The sequence below is a fragment of the Mycteria americana genome, chromosome 22, assembly GCF_035582795.1.
Source record: "Mycteria americana isolate JAX WOST 10 ecotype Jacksonville Zoo and Gardens chromosome 22, USCA_MyAme_1.0, whole genome shotgun sequence".
In the NCBI taxonomy this organism is placed as follows: Eukaryota; Metazoa; Chordata; class Aves; order Ciconiiformes; family Ciconiidae; genus Mycteria; species Mycteria americana.
The window spans coordinates 4,181,510-4,202,112 of record NC_134386.1 but is presented as its reverse complement, the minus strand read 5'-3'; the positions used below and the strand labels follow the sequence as shown (position 1 = coordinate 4,202,112).

Below are 20,603 nucleotides of genomic sequence, written 5' to 3'. Positions count from 1 at the left end.
TTGTTTATGTTCATCTCATCGCTCCTTTTTCTCTTTCTTTGGTTAAAGAATTGTTGAGGTTGACATCTGCTTGCTGCTGCTGCTTCTTTCTTTTCATCATGTAAAATGTGTATTTTTCATTTTACACAAACCACGCTCTTAAACACAACAAAACATTTCTCAGGTGTTAGGAAAAGCCCTTTGACAGGCAATGCATGAAACAGCGTTGTACTCTGATTTTTCATGGTGAAAATATAGGCAGTGAGCCAAAAAACCCCACAAAACCCCAAACAAAACCAGCCAGCAGGATCCTTGTCCAACCTCTGTCATGTTGGACAGTGATGAATTGGGAGGAAGGCAAGGGAATAATCAAACCGTCCGTGGCCTGACAAATGGTTTTACTGTTGAATCTCGTGGTTGTCCCAGCATTATCAAGCCCACTGACCTGAAGGGAATGGGAAATCGTTGTGATCAGCCCTAATTGCAGAAGAGAGTCGTGGCAGTTCGGTACGTTGGTTGCTATGGAAGCAATTGACTTTCCTCCTGCTTCTCTTGGGAGGTCAGTGCTGGTTCCTTCTGCTGTACTGAGAGATGGAAACAGCTTCAGAATAAATTCTTGGATGAACCATCCAACACTTAGGCCCCCAAAATAAAACAAAACAAAACAACCCCCACCCTGGTCTGAAATTCTGCTTCTGAGAGAGGAATAATGAAGGCGTTTGTAGACTTTCAGATATGTCTCTCTGGTTGGGATTAGCCATAGACCACTTGCCGTTAGGTAGAGTTGGGTTTGCTGCAAGCTGAAAGTTGCACCATGGAGAATAGTGGTGGGGTTTACAATTTAGGGTTTATTGAACCTTCTTGTCAAAGGGGAGATGCTCAAGAGAAGAACCGAAAATAATACGAATTCCGTATACTATTGCCGTATGTTTTACGTGTTAAATAATTTCAGATAACATGGTATTCTTGAAGCCTCCTGGTGTGCTCTACTAACAATCAACTTCCCTTTACAACCTAGGTTTTGGGTTCATCTATCTGGGGGAAAAACAAAAAGGGAAAATGGCGGGGAAAAGGCTTTAAGTGATCCAAGTTCGTTTGTGTGAAGAACTGTCCCCCTTTAAAGTGTTGCGGCTACTGCCAAAACACATAACCTAGGTGGCCCCTGAAGTGTGTTTCATGTCAGATACTTCAGCAGCACAATTTCCTGCAGCTTAGCACCTTTGGCTGCCCGACCGGATGGATCCCGGGGAGTCTAACGCGTTGTTTTGCCTTGTCAAACAGGAGTGCTTGCTTTCAGTTGGCTTATTGGGAAACAGTAACCTTTTTGTGCTGATATGTTGCCTTATTGAATATTTATAGCTTTCTGTCTGCCAGTAAGTAAACATGTACACAAGCAAACCAAGCCTGTTGATTTTGAAACTGTCAGTGATGGGCCTACAAGATCAGTGTAAAGCCTCCTTTTCTTCCACGTCTGAGCAGATGTGACTAGGTGCTTGATATGAGACTTTCTTGTATGGATGGAGCGTTGGAGACCTTCCCTGTTAGTGTATACTTATCCTTTTCATTGCCGATGGCCAACCTCGGACAAGGGCAGAGTTCCCCTTGAGTGAGTGACTCCTGGCAGAGGAGTTTCCTCTTCTAATATATTATTTTTTAAAACAAGGGCAGCCTGCCACTGATGCTCCCAAATATTGCAGCTTGGGCAGTATGGCTGCAAAAGCATGATGGTCTTTGAAGCGAAGTACTCTGAGTTACGTGGATTAGTCAGGAATCAGTTGTGTTGCGAAGCTGACGTGTAGGGTTTGTCTTCAGTACCGGCATGGGTCACTGTTTTGCTCCAGGATTGTATTCTGATGACCATCCAAGCTGCTTAGCTGTCTTTCGGTGTAGAACATTGTGCTTTGGCTGCAAGCAAAGTTGATGATTAGGTAAGTTCAGAGACTGTTCCAGTAGGCGATGTACGTGGAACAGCTGCAGATCTTGGACCCTCAGCCCAACACCGACCTCCAGCACTGTCCCAATAGTCCTTGCACGCTCAAATGCCCTCTTATCACCTCATCTGCAAATGGCTCCATCTTCAAATCCGTGGTTGGCCTAACGTATCCATCTGTAAAACAAAAGTACCTATTAGGGATGGGACAAAGGCAAGGCTAATAATGAAACATAAATCACCATGTCTTTCACCCGTCAGTGGACTTTCTAATGACAGATAACTTACCTAGAATTTCAGTATGAAGCAGCTTCAGATCTGGCTTAGATAACAGGACATTGATTTATCTCTAACCTAACATATTTTGCAAAAGTACAAAATATCCTGTCTCAGACCAAGAAATCATTCATATTGAAAAGTTAGAATGGATTTTTTTTTTCCCCCTGTAGGTAACAGGTAACAAATCTGTCTCCGTGCTTGTCTTCTGCTTAATTTCTTTTGGACTATTTATTATGCTTGGTCATCAAAGGCATCTGCTGCCAGTATCATCCTACTGAAATCTTCAGCTGTTTCTCCACCTTCAGGATCTCAATTTATTGCTGACAGAATTGGTGAAATATGCCTTTTGAACTCCCAGCAGTGCTGCTCACTTGTTGCTAAAGACTCTGGTGTTTCTCAATGTCATCATGAAGTGTCACAGGAGCACTGGTCTGCACTTGCATTTTATAATTATAAATTCTAGCCAAAACAAAATCACTGTCCCCAGATTTTCCTTTCTTGGGGAGAAAAGACCCTTCAAAACTTCCAGTTTGGGGAAGGTACTACCTGTCAAATGAGATTTGAGAAATCATTTCAACTTTTGTTCATCTCGTGGTAATTCGGTTTCCACTCAGCACCTGTCAGGCTGAATTAGCTGTGCATCGGCACGTGTTCGGTGTTCGCTGCAAGGGCAGCGTCTGAGGGTCCCAGGGCGATGGCATCCCTGACCCGTCTGTGACAATGCTGTCCTAGTTGTCTTTGGGCTCCTGCTTGCAATGCTGTTGACATCTTTACACAAACCTGATCTTCCGTCTTAGCTCCTGGAGCTATTGATTTCTTTAGGAGTTCTTTAGGCTGAGTTTACTCTCAAGTTAGCCTTCGCCTTAGGTGTATGCCTGTCGTAAGTGGAAATACTGGGATGCTAAGTGAGGTGAAAAGGAAGGAAATAATGGTTGCTGGGGTTCTTCATCACGGTTGTGCCGGTTAGTCTTCCCTTTTCCCTTCTGGCTCAGATATTTGTTCCCAAATGCTTGACAGTCTAGAGGAAGTGGTCAATAATTCTACTTTTTTTTTCCCTTTTTTTTTTTCCCCCCGCTACAATGTTTTGAGATACTGTTATTTTGTTTGAACTCTTTATGGAGGCAAAACTCACAATATTCATTTTACCAGCTCTAACAATAGAAGGAGGGATCATTGCAATTGCAGAAATGGCTCAATTCTTTTATAAACTTGGTTCCCATGTCTTAATGCGTACATGAGGCCAATGGATGCTTTTTTTTTTTGTCCTATGCAAAAAGTACTTGAACTGCAGCGGTGCTATGGAGAGCTTCTCATAAGTGCAAATATGTGGTGCTCTGAAAGCCACACCATTACTTCTGCTCTCTTACCAGTTGCCTTGACTTCCTAACCCTCCTCAGGGCTGCAGAACAAGTACTTCTTTATTCTTATCCAGCGTGAATATTGTTCCCCTTGCTGTAATTTGTTTTGATCATCGGTATTCCCCCCATCCTGTCTGGTCCGTTCTCTCGGGCAGCACAGCTGCACTTCTGCACTGGAGAAAGGAGATCAATTTGCTCATAACCTCCTGCACCACAGTAGATTGTCTGCTCTATTAAGCAGAATTTGGGGCATTTTATGTCACTAATTATTTGACTCCTAATCGCTTGAAAAACAATTGCTTGGAATCCAAACATGAAAATTTTGGCCAGCTGCCAGTTTGAAAGTACAGCCTTGCTGGGAAGCATTGATTATACCACCATATCTTCAAATTCCTCCAGTGGTCTGTAACTTATTGCAGGGTCCAAAAATCGTTGTATTTGGTCCGAGACTGTAGCAGCCTTCCTCTCAGACTCCTCTACTTGTTTTCTCCAAGTTGGGTCCCCGCTGGCTCTTCTGTATGTTCCCATGGGGAGGCCCCGTCCCTCCGGGGAAGCGTTGTCCCACTGCACGTGTTGGCAGCTGGAGCGAGTCTCTCGTGCTGCTGCTCAGCGCTGGCTGCCACCAGAGCCTGCCTGGAGAAGCGCGGTAGGCACCGTGGCATTCCTGGGCTCCCTGCTGTATGCCTGTCTCTTCTTGGCATCTCTTTTGCTTGCCCGCGGTTACCTGCGTGGCTGTTGCCTGTGTCCCCCCCTTTGGTAACTTCAGTGTTGTATTTCCACCCAAGTTATATGGGTGAAATTGCAGATCATACGCTGTGTAACTTAAACACGCCTTGAGGACAGTGTGGTTGATTTTATTTTTGAGTGGTGTAAGATTTTCATTAATATGGTTTACGCTTTGGAGAAACAACAAGTTTTCAATGGATCTCATCCAGATGGACGGTAGGGTTTTCCCCCTCTAATCATTGAAGGGATGCTAGTTAGCAGCAGCCCTACATGTTAGCTCTGTTTGAAAATAGTACCGAAAAGCATGGAAAATACTTGTTACGTTTATGGTTGCTACTAGAATTGCCTATAACAGTTTTACAAAAGCCCGTGTGAGTACTGGAAGTGATGGAGTTACTGCGTCTTAGCCCACTACTGGACTACCCGAGAGTATTTCAGTTTGCCATTGCACCACATTAAAAGCATGCCCAGTCCTTCCGCTACTGATGGTGGGAACATACTGTGTCTCAGCTTTGTGGGGTTTTTTTTATATATATGAATTAATTTATGACATAGAAAGTAAGAATCGTCCAATAATGTTTTTATGCTTGACATTCTAATAAGTGGTAACAGTAGATTATTAAATCTATGTAGTAGTTTTTATATCCAAACAGTACTTTTGAAATCTTATTTAGGTATATAATGGCGGTAGGTTTTAGAGATTGTTGTCAGTGTTGTAAATGCAAAGGTCATAATTTAGTCTGATTTGCTTTTAATAAAATTTGTTCTGGGAATGTGCTAATATATCAGATACAGTAAAGACAAGGCCTTTATACTATCATTGTCTCTTGCTCCGTTATAAACCCACGACCTCCCATTTAACAGTGGTTAAAAGCTACAGTGAAGTGTCATCATTTGCCTTACTAAAGTTATGTCTTATTACTAGCTAGTTGCAGTTTGACCTGGCAAAGCTATCTTGGGAGAATAAAAGGTACTTGTAAAAATCCTCTTCTGTATTTTTTTTTTTCCCCTTCCCAAGAAACTTCAGTGCTGAAATTGTGGCTGGTTGCTGCCTTGGGACAGCATGAAAGGATTGTCAGCAGCCTCTGCCACTGTTGGAGCTGCTGGGGATGGAAACCAGTATGGTCTTTGCAGATGAAAACCTAAATCGATGTTATACTATGATGGAAATACTACATACATACACACATTTATTTATTTATTTATTTATTTATTTATTTCTGAAGGTTTCCTGCAACTTTATTTTTGCCGCTGTTAGTTGAGCGGGGTTGGCTTGGCCACGAGCGAGCAGGGCTCTGCCCGCGAGGAGAGCTGCCTGGGGAGGGTGGGTCGGACACCCCCTCTGCGGAGGGCTGCACGCTTCGCAAAACGCCCACTGCAGCTAGCGTCATCCCAAACAGTTCAGGAGGGGAGAATTTGTCCAAGCCTCTGTTGAAGCCCTGCCACTGTCCGGTCGACCGTGTGTGCACCACGAGCTTATTTGTACTCCGTCACAAAAGTAACACTTAGTACTGAAGTCGCCAGCGAGCAGAGATAAGGCAGCTACTGCTTTTCTTCCTGGTTCTTAACAGTTGTGATGCGTAATGTGCGCTTGTGAGATTTGTGTCGGGTTCATGATGTGAAAAATGGTCAGAGGAGGGAATGTGAGAGGTGTTGACAAACAATTGCTGAAATTAAAAGAGTAGTTTGGGTGGAGGCTATGCAACATGCCTAACGCAGCAAAATAAATGTGCAAAATCCTGTTTAAGTATTTTGCTCAGATTTTAGCAAACGAATAATATTTGAAGGGAATGTTTGTTCTTTTTTGATTGTGAATCATATTAAAAAAAACCCTCTGCATGACTAAGAGAGTAAGATACCATCCTCAAACCTGTCTGCAATAAAAGGTCAGTTCAAAGAGCCAAAAAATAAATACCAAACAACTTTATTTAAGAGTCAAGCCCTTTGATCAGTCAGTGTTTGATGAGAGGTTGTATCTTTAGAGCCGGGAGAACAGACCCATGTCTATGATCTGGTGATGTTTTAGAGATAAAATGCCAAACCTGTAAAGGAAGAAATAATTGCATCTCTGCTTTCCATCAGTGGGGGGACTTACTGCCTCGGTCACGTTGTCCTTGATATGTTAAAGAGCTCAGGAACTTTTTCAGGGATCTAAGTGTAATCCTGCTTTTAGGAAATGTTCCGCATACCCAGGCTCATATTTATGATAATTGTGGCCTTTTTCTTTTTTTAATATGTATGTTCAGTGATCAGTGCACTGAATGTCTCTGATTTCCCCCATTCCCTTTTCTTTGGTACTTAAATGGGAGCTGAAATCCAGGAAAATTCATCCCCCAATGTGCATGCAGAGGGTTTTTTTTTTTAAATCTAGAACATGAAATGCATTGAATTAGATTTTATGATAGCATTGAAATTACATTTACTGCCTATCTCTGGCTCAGTATGGTCTCTGATTAAAAATAACTGTCTTTCTGACAGTCTGCTTGAAGGAATATTACAGGGCATCATCAGCAAAGGCAGTGGGAAGGACTGGTAAGGAAGCAGTATGTATATGTGGTGCAGAGGAGAATTTCTTTTGTTTGAATTTCTTCTTAGAGGAAATGTCTGTGGAACTCGTGCAAGAGACTGACTTAGTGGAATTAATGATGGGAATTTTTGCAGTTTCTTACAGAAATTATTGGATAGAGCAGCAACAGCCAGTAAAGAAAGCAGAGCTGGAGCAGTCCCCAGGGCTCAGATTGAGTCAGAGCCGCGGTTTGAACACCTTCATAGCTCAGTGTTAGGTTTTTGGCTAGCTAGAGGGCTTTGGTATCAACATACAAGGAGAATATATTTACTTTGCCGCTTGTCTGTGGTGTGATTTAAGTTGGTGGGACTGTTTTCCATTGCTCTCACAGAACTACTAAGGATCTGAAGGGCAGCAGTACAAAACCAGACATTTAAAGCAATGTGTATGGGGTAGCCTTCGTCCCTTATTGGTTAAATTTTTAAAAATCTCTTCTTGATGTAAACAAGACTAATGGAAAAACCTTCCATTAATTCTGAGATTAGAGGGATATGCAGAAATGGTCAAGGGCGTTTTCCAAATATAGCTCGAGTGTATCCAGAATAATTTGAAGCAGATGTACATAATAACAGGACAGATTCAGGTCACATGGAGAGAGGGAAGTCGTTAGATAAAACTCAACGGTTATGTAATTGAAGATCAAAATCATAAATGATATCATTTATTTCTGGTGTTCCATAGGTGCTCACTCTTTGCATGTAACTATTCTGTGTTTTTTTCTTTGCTAATGTAAGAATTTTTGATTTTTTTTAAGACAAATCAGTTTCATACTAAAGTAAATTATGTGATGGGTGCCACTAAGTGAACTGTTACCCGGTTCTTTTTGTCAGACACTTGTTGAAATAGATTTCAGATGTAATTTAAATTAAATTCGGAGTCTGGTTTTGGAAGTAAAAGTATAACCATTAAACCAAAAGTATTCTCTGGAGTAAAGACACATTGTTAGTGTCTCCCAGGGGCGCTACCCTCCATCGTTTATCTGAAAGATTAGACGATGGTAGCTATCAAACAAGTCACAGAATTACAAAATAAATCATAAAGAAATTTCATTTGCTTGTAAGCAATTGCAGCTGAAATATGTGGCAGATTTCATTATAGGAATTGAAAGGACGGAACAGAAACAGTATTTTAAAATTGTAATGTACAAAAACATTGTACATTTTGAATGCTCTCTTGAAAAGAGCAAACCTAATAACTGCTTATAAAATGATATATTTGATTTTCAAGGAAATGCTGTGAACATTTATGAGCACTTATGAACTCCATCCTACTGCATATGACGTTAACAGAGGTGTTAGAGTTGACCCCTTCAAAAATACTAAGGGTATATGTAGGTAAGGCATCTGAGAGAGCTGCCAGGATCCATAAAATTGCTCCTAAAGAGCCTAAATCAGGTAAATTCCAGGGTAAATTGCAGAGGTCTTCTGACTTATTTAAAGTGGGTTGAATTTTTTGAAGGGAAGAAGGATTGGAGGTATTAAATTGCTTGACAAGCTCAGGTTATATGTTTCTAATTTGCATTTTTGCAGTTCAGTAAAAAAAAGTTGTCATTAACTTAAAAGGATGACAAAAGTAGCTGGAAAGCATGGAGGTGTGCACTGCTGAGATCTGGTGCAACTCTGGAAGCTAAATTATTTACAAAAAAAAAAAAAAAAAAGCTGTATGTGTGTGCCTTAGGTGTGTGCACTCTTTCTGAAGCTTCTAAATCATTGAGTGCTGGATTTAGTTATTTATTATTACTAATTACTTAGGTGTACTATTTGCAAATTGTTCTTGCGCTGTCAAATGGGCGAAGAGCTCTTCGGCAGGTCTGTGGCAGAGGGATGCTCTGTCTTCTCCTGCATCCTCCGCTCCTCTTCCCTTCGCCCCCACGGAGCCCCGGTGACCTTATTGCTCAGCTGCCGATCGATCCCCACTCCCCTCCCCTCACCCCCGTCGATCGATCGATCAATTGATCTCCTAACCCAGCACTTCAGTCTCTGCCTCAACAGGCTTTTCTATCCCACAGACCGCCCTGCCTTTGGCAACACAAGCTCTCCTTAGCGAAATGACCTCCCAGCTTTCCAGACCCCTGATCTAATTAACCTTCTGTTTGTCTCCCTGTCCATCCGATCCTCTCGTGGCATCTATGCCAGTATAATTCAATCCAGAAGCAAAATAAGTAAGTAAAAAATCATAGTACGCTCCTCAAGCGCTAGAGATGGCGAAATCCAATATTCTTGTTTTCTTGTTTCTTTTACTTTGTCTTCTGGTTTCAGAGTAGTTAAGTCACATTTATGTTGGATTTTTGAATTTTTGCCCATTACCATGAAGGTTAGACTTCTCATAAGGGAGCCCTGGGTACAGGTACAGAAGTCTGGGTGGCTGGTGCTGGTTCAGGATCTCCTTTCTTCCCTGTGGCTCCGTGCTGGGGAATGGGAAGCTCTTGCCTTGCTGATTTTTGCTTCTGTTTGTTCCGCTCCTGGGTCGCTCTGTGCACGCAGCGATGTTCAGACTGTAGGCTCTGATTTACTGTTTCCAGCACTCTGCTCTGATAGATAAAAATGGCAGATAGCCTAAACACGTGTACTATTTTAATCTAAAAGGACAACCTGTTTGACATCTCTGTAGGAGCTTTTATTTATTTCTGTCATATAATGCTGCAGTTACCTGTCTCTTCTGAAGATTCAGGATTAAAAGAAAGAAGTATCATTTAGTGTAGCTTTTTGGTGACTCTACCTAAAATTCGATTGCATATTTCACGTAGTCTTTTGAATACCACTCTTTTTCTTTCACTTGTTAGAAGATACCTTTAATTTATGTATAGCTCGCTACAAAAGAATCTGAATGTCTCATTTTCGAGTTCATTTGTTTTTGCAGTGCAAAGTAAGGCTGGTTGCTTACATTTTTCTTACAAAAAAAAAAAAAAATCCCTGTACTTGGACAAATTACCTCTCCTTCCAACCAGGCTACAGCTTTGGAGACTAATCTATCTTGGAGCTGTTCATGGATTTTTATTTATGTTATTAGAAATAAGCAATTCACTGCAGTATGTTTGTACTCTGAGGGCTATATCTGTGATGAAAGTCCTTGGACTAGTGGCAGATATCTAGTAAATCTCTTTTGGTTTTGACTGTGACTTCAGAACCTGAAGTGCTGACTCCAGGTTTGGAGCACTTGCCTTGAAATTAAACACACACAAATTCCCAGTGGGGAAAAGTTTCTCAACTAAATTCTTTGGAAATAATTCTTAGTAAGATTCAGAAAAGGCATTTATCATGTCGGGATCAGTAAATGCAGCAGCATGTGCAAAGACGACGTAATTGGAAGTCACTTCATCTCTGGCTAACGCTGAGTATAGATGCGATGAGCCCGTGCTGTGTCGGGGTGTCCCACCAGTGCCAGGCAGGTCGCTGGCAGGTGCCAGAGGGACTGGGTCACACCGCGGTGGGCCTGGTATTCCTTCCATGGCCATTTCACTGCAACGGGGCTTACCATTAAAAACCTCTCGCTTAAAACCAAACAAGACATAAACGACTGAACCAGCTAACTAAAGACGTCAGCTAGCCTGAAAGTCCAAGTTATGGGGTCTGATGGCTGCTGGGGAACTAACAGGAGACCTGGCTGGGTGGGTGGGTAGGTATGGTTTACCTACCCAGCCCAGCAGCACGCCAGCTCGCAACAACGCTTTCCCTCCCTCCTATTGCTTTATGTGTGTATACATAAAAATATGCGCTTTCTGCTGAACATAAAGGGACGTAAAGTTACACAGTCTCTAGAACTCCTTGAAATGCTCTTGCACATGCAAGGAGTCGGGGAGTTAAGTTTTTTTTATTCTTGTTTAAAATTCCTGGCACTGAGCATCTTGATACAGCTTTTAATATTACTTAATGTTTATGCAGAAGCGCGTGCACCGATGTAGCACAGTGCAGGAGCTTCAGCCCGCGAACCGCGTTGGGATCTCTCGGATCCACTGATTGACTTCAGGTTTGCGTGCGTGTAGCCGAGCAGTTTGTTACTTTTTATTGATATACTGGAGGTTGCTTATTTGAGTTGACCGTAGTGTGTGTGTTTGAGCTGCTATCGTTCGTTATAGCAGTAGTGTCAGAATACCTAAAAATACCTCAGGCCAGGTCTGTTACCAACTGTGCACTCAAATTTCCCTGGTGAGGCTGGGGGAAGCGAGCGTGCTGAAGTGTGTGTAAAATTTGGCTGCAGCATCAACTGGATAGCACACGTGGCGAGGGAGGAAAAAAAACCCCAGTTATGTCCTTTCATTGAACTTAGGAAGCAAATATTAGGTCTTACTGTCAACTCTGAAAGGCAAGTTACAGCTTCTTTCCATAATACCCATTCACAGGCATCTCAGAGCTGTTATGTCTCTTCTTTGACGCTCAATTAAATGACTGCACTTATTTTTAAAGACCTAAAAGCAAAAGAGGGAATAATCCAGTACAATAGTGCTTTGCTCAAGTTTAGTTATCTGTACTTTGAAAGCCACATTACAATAAAATAATTGACAGCTCTACACTAAATGTGATGCTCTCAGAGCTCGGCTGCTTCAGCTGCTGGTACCTCATGCCGTGAGCAGCATCTTGCAGGTGAATTAGGGCTGCTATCGAAGCAGACAGCTATTATCCTCTGTATCTTCTATGTTCTTATGCAGCGACCTGGGATAAGCTCGTAATTTTCTTTATTTTACAGGTGAAAGGCAGCTTTGTGCCCCTTGGAGATATTGTAGGGGTAGTATAAAAGAGGGGAGGTTTAAGGGCAAGGTTAAGCCCAGCCTCCAAGGAGCAAGTTGTTCTGTTTGGTTCAGGAGCGGTTCCTAACACTGAGCCAAAGGAAACGGGCTCTGCCCAGCGCCCTGCAGCCTGCCCCGACATAGTCTGGGCCCTCTCCCTAAATCCTCCCCTGGGTGGGCAATGCAGAGATAGATCCAGCTTTGCCTTTGTGCCGAGATGTGTAAGTCAGCACGGTTTGAGTATTGTTAATATCATGTGTTCTGAAGACAGAATGGGGAATGCATAATAAACTTCTAATAATGATGAACGGAGCCATATCCTAGATACAGATATCTAGGATAAATTCTAGAAGTCCACTTTTTTAAACAAAAAAATAACCTTGGAAATAAAAGTCTCTATCATTTTCATTTTACGTAAATGTATCTGTTCTGGATTTGACTCCCAGAGATAGTAAATGCCCACAGATTGAATGTGGGTGGTCAGCAGTTCAGAAAATTGGGCCATCCATCTAAATTTGTCTCTCTCTTAAATCTATCCTATTCACGTCAGCGTTGTTTAAAGCAGCACAATAGGGATTCAGTAACTTAGAAGACAGCTTCTATTATCATACTATATAATCCATTTTCATAACAGTGAAGTCACCATGTAAGGACTGCTCCAGATGCTCATCTCCCAAAGTTGTTGGTGCTTATGAGTGCAGACACGGTTGCATGCGAGATGCCTCAGGGTTTTTAATTCGCAGTAGTGCAGGTGAGACACCGAAAAATTGCTCTAAGCTTCCGTGAGATGTACATTATGAGTTTAAATGGGAATTTCTGGAAGCAGCTGGCTTACGTTTTCTGAGGTCTCGTACATATCCCAGATTCTGTGATTTGTGGTTTTCAGTTACCGTTATCAAAAAGCAATATTTAAAGTAACATCTTTTTACTGTAGCTTCAGGCTGAGTGCTGGAGCACCCGCGAGCCAGGATGGAGCTGGGAAATGGAGATGGGCTCTTTTCCAGATTGTACATTATCAGATGAATAATTAACTGTAGACTAATTGCAAATCCTAATTAATCTCCTACAACTGCACTAAACACAGTATTGCTTCAGTGTAAAATGGAAAGAACTTGACCTTCAGGCTTTAATACTGCTGCTAGTTTGAGCAGGGGAGAACTTGACTTTCAGAACCCAACTTACCTTTGTGATACTATGAGTCAAAAACCTCCACAAATTTTTGTTATAAAATTAAAAAGATACAGAAATGCCAGTGTACGTGCCTGGCCTTTTTCCCGGTGTGTGTTGCTGGCTGAAAGCTTGTCTGGGCTGCTCTTCCTACAGATGGTGGAAAAAAATTAGGGAAAATTATCTGGAGTGTTGGTTTTGACCTATTTTTATAGACTTGATGGGGAATTGGCAGGTGGACTTTGCTTTGTATCATGGCCCCTACTGTGGCTGCACAAGGAGGTTTGAGTCTGGAGAGCAGTGCTGTCTACGTAACCGGGAGCGTGTCAGAAACAGCAGGTGACAGTGGAAGATGCCCACGGGTTTTCTGTCCTGTTCTTTGCCGGTGACCACTGGGTAGCGCAGGTTGGCTGCTCTGCATCTCGTGGAGTGCTTTCAAAATGGCACGTGTAGCCTTGGTTTCTCTGCGAGTAACTTGGAGGTAGTTTCTACGTGAAAGAGGCGAGGGAAGGCTCTCCCTTCTCCGTGGCTGGTCCAGGAAATCTCGCTCCCTGGTGGCTCTGGTACTTCTGGTACGGGGAAAGCCAGATGGCTGTGTTTGCTTCCATGAGAGGTGCTGAGAATATAACAAGCAATGAGAGGAGAAATAACAGCTAACGTTGGAAGAAACATGTATTGACAGCTGGAGCAATGCATAACCTAAAATTAATGACCAGCATATAATATTAAAACAGACTTGAATAACGTGACTAATGTGAAAACGGGGCTACTGACGTTGCAGCGTGAAGAGTTAGCGGTGTTTTGTTGGTAAAAACACGGAGCAGTAGCCAAGGTAAATAATTCCTGTCTGAATCTGTTTTTCTTCCTGTGTAGGTGATACTGAGCAGGAGCTGGGACCCCCTCCATCCGTAGATGAGGCAGCAAATACACTCATGACTCGCCTGGGCTTCCTCCTCGGAGAGAAAGTCACGGAGGTACAGCCAGGGCCCCAGTACAGCATGGAGGTGCAGGACGAGAACCAGGTACGACCTCTCCAGTCCTTCCTGCTTGCAGAGCAGGAACCGCACCGGTTATGATCCAAATGCAGCATGTGAGAGAGTGGTTATTTTCTAATTATGTGGCAGCTGAGTGTCTCATAATGGTGAAATAATTGTTATGAGGTAAAAGGTTGCATCTCCTCGTTAAACAGTGAATCATCATTACAGTGCAGCAGTACATGTTTCAGGGATCAGCTGCTACCGTGTGAAACAGCTTCTGTTGTTTTTCTGTTTCTGCAAATGTTGTGGGAGTGGGTAGCGTTTCTAATCGGATTATAGAGACCAAAATAATCTGTACTTCCATGGCACCTTGTATGCAATATTTCAAAAGTATTTTAGCAATGTTACATAAAGGCTCACAGTTTCTCCAGGAAGGAGAGGTAAGTAGTAATAGCCTGTTTTTACAGATAGTCACAGTTTTTGCTCATGTTTGCTGAACAAGGTGATTTCATGCTTGAAAACAGATACAGAAAGCAAATCATAAAATCTTTATTGTGATGGAGTTTGTTACATCCCCCCTGGCTGGCTGAAAAGCGAAATAGCAAAAAGCTCAGGGCTACAATGTAGATTTTGTGGAAACTGCCTGAGTTTCTCCCTCCTTCTGTTCAAGCCCAGGCAATATACCCACTCCCAGCAGTGCTGGTTAAGATGAGAACAAAACTAGGAGACAGTTTCCCCCCCCCTGTATTTTTTTAATTGACAGATGGGTAGTCCAGTATGTAGCAGAAGAGCATGAAACTCAGAAGCCCAGTTCTAATTCTCTCTCCTTTTAACAGAGTCATTGCATGACTCTGCAGAAGTCACTTAGATATTTAACATAGGCGTTATTCAGAGGACTTGACTTAAGGTCCTGAATTCCCCCAAAAAAGAGTCAATAAAAAGCGGTGGCCAAGAAGATGGTTTCTGTACGTTGAGGCTGAGTGCCCCTCATGGCCCTCGTGGCACACGTGAATCTCTCTCCCAGTCTGTGCCACTTGGAAGGAAACTTGGAGCCAAGTTGCTCCACCGAGCCCGGGACTGCTCCTAGCACAAAGCAGGGAGTGCTCTTGGCGAGCAGGGTGGAGGGCAGCATCCTGGGGTCTGGCGGTCCCGCACTGGAGACTGAACCGAAACGTTTTTGATCTTCTGCATGGGCTAAAGTGTGCTTGAGAGCCAAGAAATGTGTTTTTGTAAAGTTTTTGCCTTTAACACATTCATTAAGCTTTCAACACTTTCATTCAGTTTTTTATGCAAGTTGTGGTGGATTTGAAATGTACTTTACTATACATTGTGCTAGAAAATGTACTTTTAACAGGCACCTATTTGAACTGAATACTTCAAAGCCAAGCAGAGCTTTCTACTGTAAATGGTTCCTTTTGTTGTTGCCTTTTGACAAAAATTAAAATCCCATCTTTTCTCTAAAGCAAAAGATGTCTTTGGAGAACAAATAAAAGAAAAACCTAAAGAGAAACAGCAGAGAGTTGTCCTCTAAAATAGATTGATATCTTGGGCTGTGTGCTAATTTTTGCATTAAAAAGTTTTACAGGGCCTTTGAAAGCTATTCATGTGCTGGTGAAGATAAAGAGAGGCTGGTTCCTCAATTACCAAGTTAATTTTTTTTTTCTTTCTTTGTGAGCATCTCCTGCTGTCAGCACTTGCCTAGAATCGTAGAATGCTCGAGGTTGGAAATGACCTCTGGAGGTCATCTCATCCAGCCGCCTGCTGAAAGCAGGGCTAGCTTCAAAGTTGGACCATGTTGCTCAGGGCTTGTCCAGGTGAGTTTTGAAGATCTCCACGGATGGAGAATGTACAGGCTCTCTGGGCAGCCTGTTCCGGGGCTTGATGACTCCGATTGTGAAGGACTTTTTTCTTCTACCTAATAGAAAATTTCCTTGCTACAACCTGTGACTGTAGCATCTTGTCCTTTTCCTTTGCAATTCTGAGAAGAGCATGGTTGTGTCTTCTCTACGACGCCCTGCAGATAGTGGAAGGCTGCAGCTATCCCTAGATGGAGTTTAGCTGTCTCTTCTCCAGGCTGAATGAACCGTCTCCATCAGCCTCTCCTCCTACATCATAAGCTCCAGCCACCTAACAGTCTTGGTGGCCCTCTGACTTTTGCCATCTCCCACTGGCTGTCTCGGGACAGGAGCCGTGCACAAATCCTGTCCAAGCTAAAGCTGCTTCTGAATTGCAGTAAATCTTCTGAAAACCTTTCCAGCTCTCCTTCCCAAATTGAATTTCTTCAGCTACCCTACTTAAAGTAGTGTTGAAAATCATGCAGTGAGATGTTTATGGGATTTGCAAAGATTAATTCTTCCATTAATCATTGATTAATTAAAATCTGATTGAGACTTTGACTACTAGTTTGCACTTGAATTTAAAAATGAGAACAATTTTCTAGGTTTTAATGCGTTAATTTACATGGCCTGGGCAAAGAAAACGTTCTTTGTATCAAAAGCTGGGACTCGGCTGCTGCTTGTTATTCTAACCATGCTTTGCCTTCTCAAGCGACAAAATAATTATTTGCAATCTCGCCAATGCTTGAGCTAAAGTGAAGATAAGGAATAGAGGTGATTTCACTAAAACTGCCCCAATCTGTAAATCGGCACATGGCGTTTTCATTCAGTTGCCTTATTTTGAATATGTCAAAGGATATATTCTCTAATCCAGATTGCTATGAAATTGCATGTTTTATGTGCTGTCTCTTTCTTAATCATGCTTTCCTTAATGAGAGATCACAAATGCTGAAGAATAAATCCTTTTTCTCCTACTTTTTGGGAAACTATTTGTTAACTGCACTGGTTGCCAGAGAAGCACAAAGGGCAATGAGACTATGACAGAACAGTTTAATTTTTCAAAGCTTAGTGAAAATGTGACAGATGAAACAGCAGCAATAATAATACAGAATGTTCTGTCAATGGAAATTTATATTTAAAACTTGCACAGAGGAACATTTTTCTATATCAATACAAAAATAAAACATGTCAATCAATGCCAAGTGAGATACCGTGTTATTTAGTAATTTCCAGTTGCAAGTAGCTTGTTCTTAAGGAGCCGCATTGATAACACTACAAATAAAAGAACTCATAAGAATATCACTTTTGGCATGTCATGAAACAATAGTGTTATCAGCTGGAGGGAAGATGAGTGTACCATTCTTGCACTGAATTTCAATTTGCTTTACAGTGTAATTTTTCTGCATTTTAGGGTTAGTAGATGTTATTTTGTTAGTACTGAGATAAGTTTCAGCAAGGATTTGTTTAAAATAACAGTGGAAACAAGGACATAGAAAAACCTCACCATGAAGAATTTATCACAGTAATAATGCTTCATATTCTGAAAGATCCCAAGTGTGAGCTGATTAAATGTTTAGATGCTGTAGTATGAGGCTGGACGGCATCTCTGGAGATCGTCTAATCCAACCCGCCTGCTCGAAGCAGGGTCAGCTCAGAGCAGGTTCCTCAGGACCATCTCCGGTTGGGTTTTGAGTATCTCCGTATCTCCTATGTCAGATGCTCCAGTCCTTCAGTCATCTCTGTGGTCCTTTGCTGGGCTCGCTCCAGTATCCCCATCTGCCTGTTGTACTGGGGAGCCCAGACCTGGGCGCAGCGCTCCGGGTGTGCTCCCAGCAGAGCTGAGCGGAGGAGAAGCATCACGTCCTTCGCCCGCTGGCATCGCTCTTCCTAGTGCAGCCCAGGATGCCCTTGGCCTTCCTTGTCCAAACCTCAAAAATTGTATTACCTCGAACTTGATGTAGTTCGTTGTACTGTCAGTGAGTTAAAGAAGATGAATATTGGAAAAAGCTAATTTAATAGCTCAGGTGTACTGATGGAGTCTAAGCAGCTGTGATAAACCAGAAGAGACAGTCCCACTGTAGTGGGGAGCTCAGTGAAAACATCTGCTTGATACATAGCAGCAATCCAAAAAGAGCCCCGTGTTACATTATATTAAGAATAATAATAAAACCCAGCAATTTTAAGGGGAAAAAAAAAATGGAATATTTTCATTGAATACTGACACACAAGTAGTTTTTAATTTGGCCACTAGAATTAATGAATTAGAAATAATTTTGCAAAATTAAAACCAGATTTATGAAAATCAGTACGGTGTTTAGACATCTGAAAAGATTGCAGTATGAGAAGATGAAAAAGGTTCATTGCGAGAGAAGGCGCGTGACAGATGATGTAACAAATGTGTGAAACCAGAATATGCAGGGAGCCAGAATTTATAGAGCAGTCAGCTTGCCTGCAATTCCTAGAAGGCTACTGGGGAAAAAAGAGATATATTTGTAAGTACCTAGAACATAAAAGAATGGAAAATAACAATAACTGTGATCCAGTAGCGGCACCGCAAATTGGATGGGGAGAAGAAAGCGTTGGTCTGCTTCTCCCGAGTGCTTCAAAAGACAACGATACGGTGGCAGCCATCTTATTGACTGGTGGATATTTTATATGGATACCGGAAGGAGATTATAAATTATCATGGAAATACTCACACGGTTCATTTTCTACTGTGTTGCAATCTCTCTGTTTAATATATAAAGACGCCCGTGGAGCTGTCACATTAGCACTCCATCCCTGGTTTGTCGATGTGCTAATCCACGTTCGGGATACTCTGTAATTAAGTTAAGATCGATGCAGTCATGCTGGCGTGAAAGCAAAGGCATGGGGCAGTGGAGGGGGGTGCCTGCCTCGGCGCTGCCCGGTCCCGCCACTGGCAGGGATGCTCCGTTTCGCCTCGAACGCCGGGGCGGTTACGCTCTGAGTAAGGATTTTTCCAAGCCCCATTGGGATACCTTGTACGAATTAGGTCGCTTCCTGATAGCTACACATGGTATCTGCCTTCTAATTTAAAAACCAATAAATCTTTCACATGTTCTACTTACAAAAGTCCGTTCCAGGCATTTCTCAGCTTCAAGTATGAAATAGTGAGGAAGAAAAAAAAATTAGATGTCAAACCTGTTCTGCAGTTTGCAAGCGTGATGCTCTCTGTGGTCACCTTGGGTTCAAATGACATGGAAAAGGGAATACAAATCCATACAATTATTAGGGAAGTATTCACCCAGAATAAAAGAAATCTCATTTAAACAAATTCTAAATGGGGAATTAACCTCTGTTGTTCCTTCCTTGGGACCAGTATCATTTTACAACAACGAATAAAATACTGTCCGCAGAGGCTAGCTACAGAAAACAGCAGCAGTGCAAGAGAGAGCCCACGGTGTGCTGCAGTGTCCCCTGAGCAAGGGAGAGGTGGGGTCACCTCCTCTCTGCGGAGGCTGAAGGATAAATTTAAGGCTGAAGGATCACATGCTCAAAAGCCCTTTTTTTTAACGCTTGCTTTATGCATCCTCATCTGCTCGAGGGGAGACGGACCGCTGGCGTGACCCACGGCGAGGGTGCCTGCTCCCCTGACGCCCACACCGTGACCAGGATGCCTGGTCTGGGGCACGGGGGCTGCTTTTGTGGAAGGGAAGTATTGAAGTTGCCCATTTTAAAGTTATTTCCGAATGATTGCTCTGAAGTCCAGTGTAGGGGTGATTAAGTTGCTGTGTTGGGTGAAGAAGAGCCTTGTGGTCGGTGAGCCATCTCCTGCGCTTGCCATCCTCCGGTGACTCTACGCAGCAGTTTTTGTTGCCTGCAGATGCTCTGGGACACATCTCCAGAGAGGAGCACCTTTTGCTGGGGAAGCTTGGGTATCCAGTAGCCTGTGGTTAAAACAAGGGCTCTGTCTTGTATCGCAGCTCAAATTGAATTCAAGAATGATTTTGTTTTCTTAATAAACTAATCTCCGTGCACAGCATTGGATGTATAAACTCCCTCAAGCTTCTTGCTCACAGTATCTTATAGGGTCCTTCCAAAATAACTTTTAAAACACCATCTTTTTTTGTGCTGCTGCATTTTTTTGTTTTGTTCTGCCTTTGGAGAGCAACTTCTTCCCTATTATGTTTTTTCTTTTTTAAACTTTATCTGGTGGGGAAAGCATGTCTGGGCAGGGAAGGGCTGTCTCATATCTAGATAAGGGATTTCGAGCTTCCTTTTTGCAAGGGTGTAAAACTACTGTTGTTTTTCTTGAACGGAGGAAACATTTACAGAGCAAAATAAAAATTGCAGCCCCACAGAGGTTTCTGAGCAGACGGAAATGGCCCAGAGGTCTTTGTAGGATTTCCTGTATATGATGTTTCTGCTGTAAGTAAAGGTGAGATCATGCCGCATGCTTACCACCCTGGAGATCTCCAGTTAAACAGAGGCAGAGAATTAACCTCACTGTATCATAATTTTTGCTTATTTGTGCTTCTTTTTTACTTTCAGTTCAATATTAACAAAATTATCAAAATTCCTAATAAAGTATGGAATCAGGCTTTTGGTAAATACCACATTATTTATGTTTTCTGTGTTTCCTATTGAACATGGAAGCTGGAATCTGTTCTCTTTAAGGAATGAAGTAGCAAAAAGGCCCAGTGTCTCTGCGGCTTCCACGGATGTGGGGTGGCACAGCGGACATTTTAATTTTGACCAGTGAAGCACTTTTTTAACTTCACCATACAAAGCAAATCCTCAAGCGTGAGCTATAGAAAGACTTTTTTCCCCACAGTGCCTGACTGTGGTGAGTGACGTGTTCCCGGTTCCCGTTTTTCAGAGCTCGGCCGTGACGCAGCGCATCAGCCCCTGCTCCACGCTGACCAGCAGCACCGCCTCGCCGCCCGCCAGCAGCCCCTGCTCCACCCTCCCGCCCGTCAGCACCAGCGTCACCGCCAAGGACTGCACCTACGGCGCCGTCACCAGCCCTACCTCCACGCTGGAGAGCAGAGACAGCGGTATCATAGGTGAGTGCCGTCATCCTCCTCCTCCTCGCTCTACTG

General features: G+C 42.8%; 1 protein-coding gene across 8 annotated transcripts in view; it reads left to right on the top strand.

The window, feature by feature from the left end:
- Positions 1-20,603, top strand: part of TANC2 (tetratricopeptide repeat, ankyrin repeat and coiled-coil containing 2) — a 256,753-nt gene that overhangs the window by 130,853 nt on the left and 105,297 nt on the right. For all 8 annotated transcript variants that reach the window (XM_075522836.1, XM_075522834.1, XM_075522835.1 and 5 more), the window contains 2 exons: positions 13,602-13,750; positions 20,381-20,567. In XM_075522836.1, the coding sequence (XP_075378951.1) occupies positions 13,602-13,750; positions 20,381-20,567 (336 nt within the window). The remainder of the gene's footprint in view (positions 1-13,601; positions 13,751-20,380; positions 20,568-20,603) is intronic.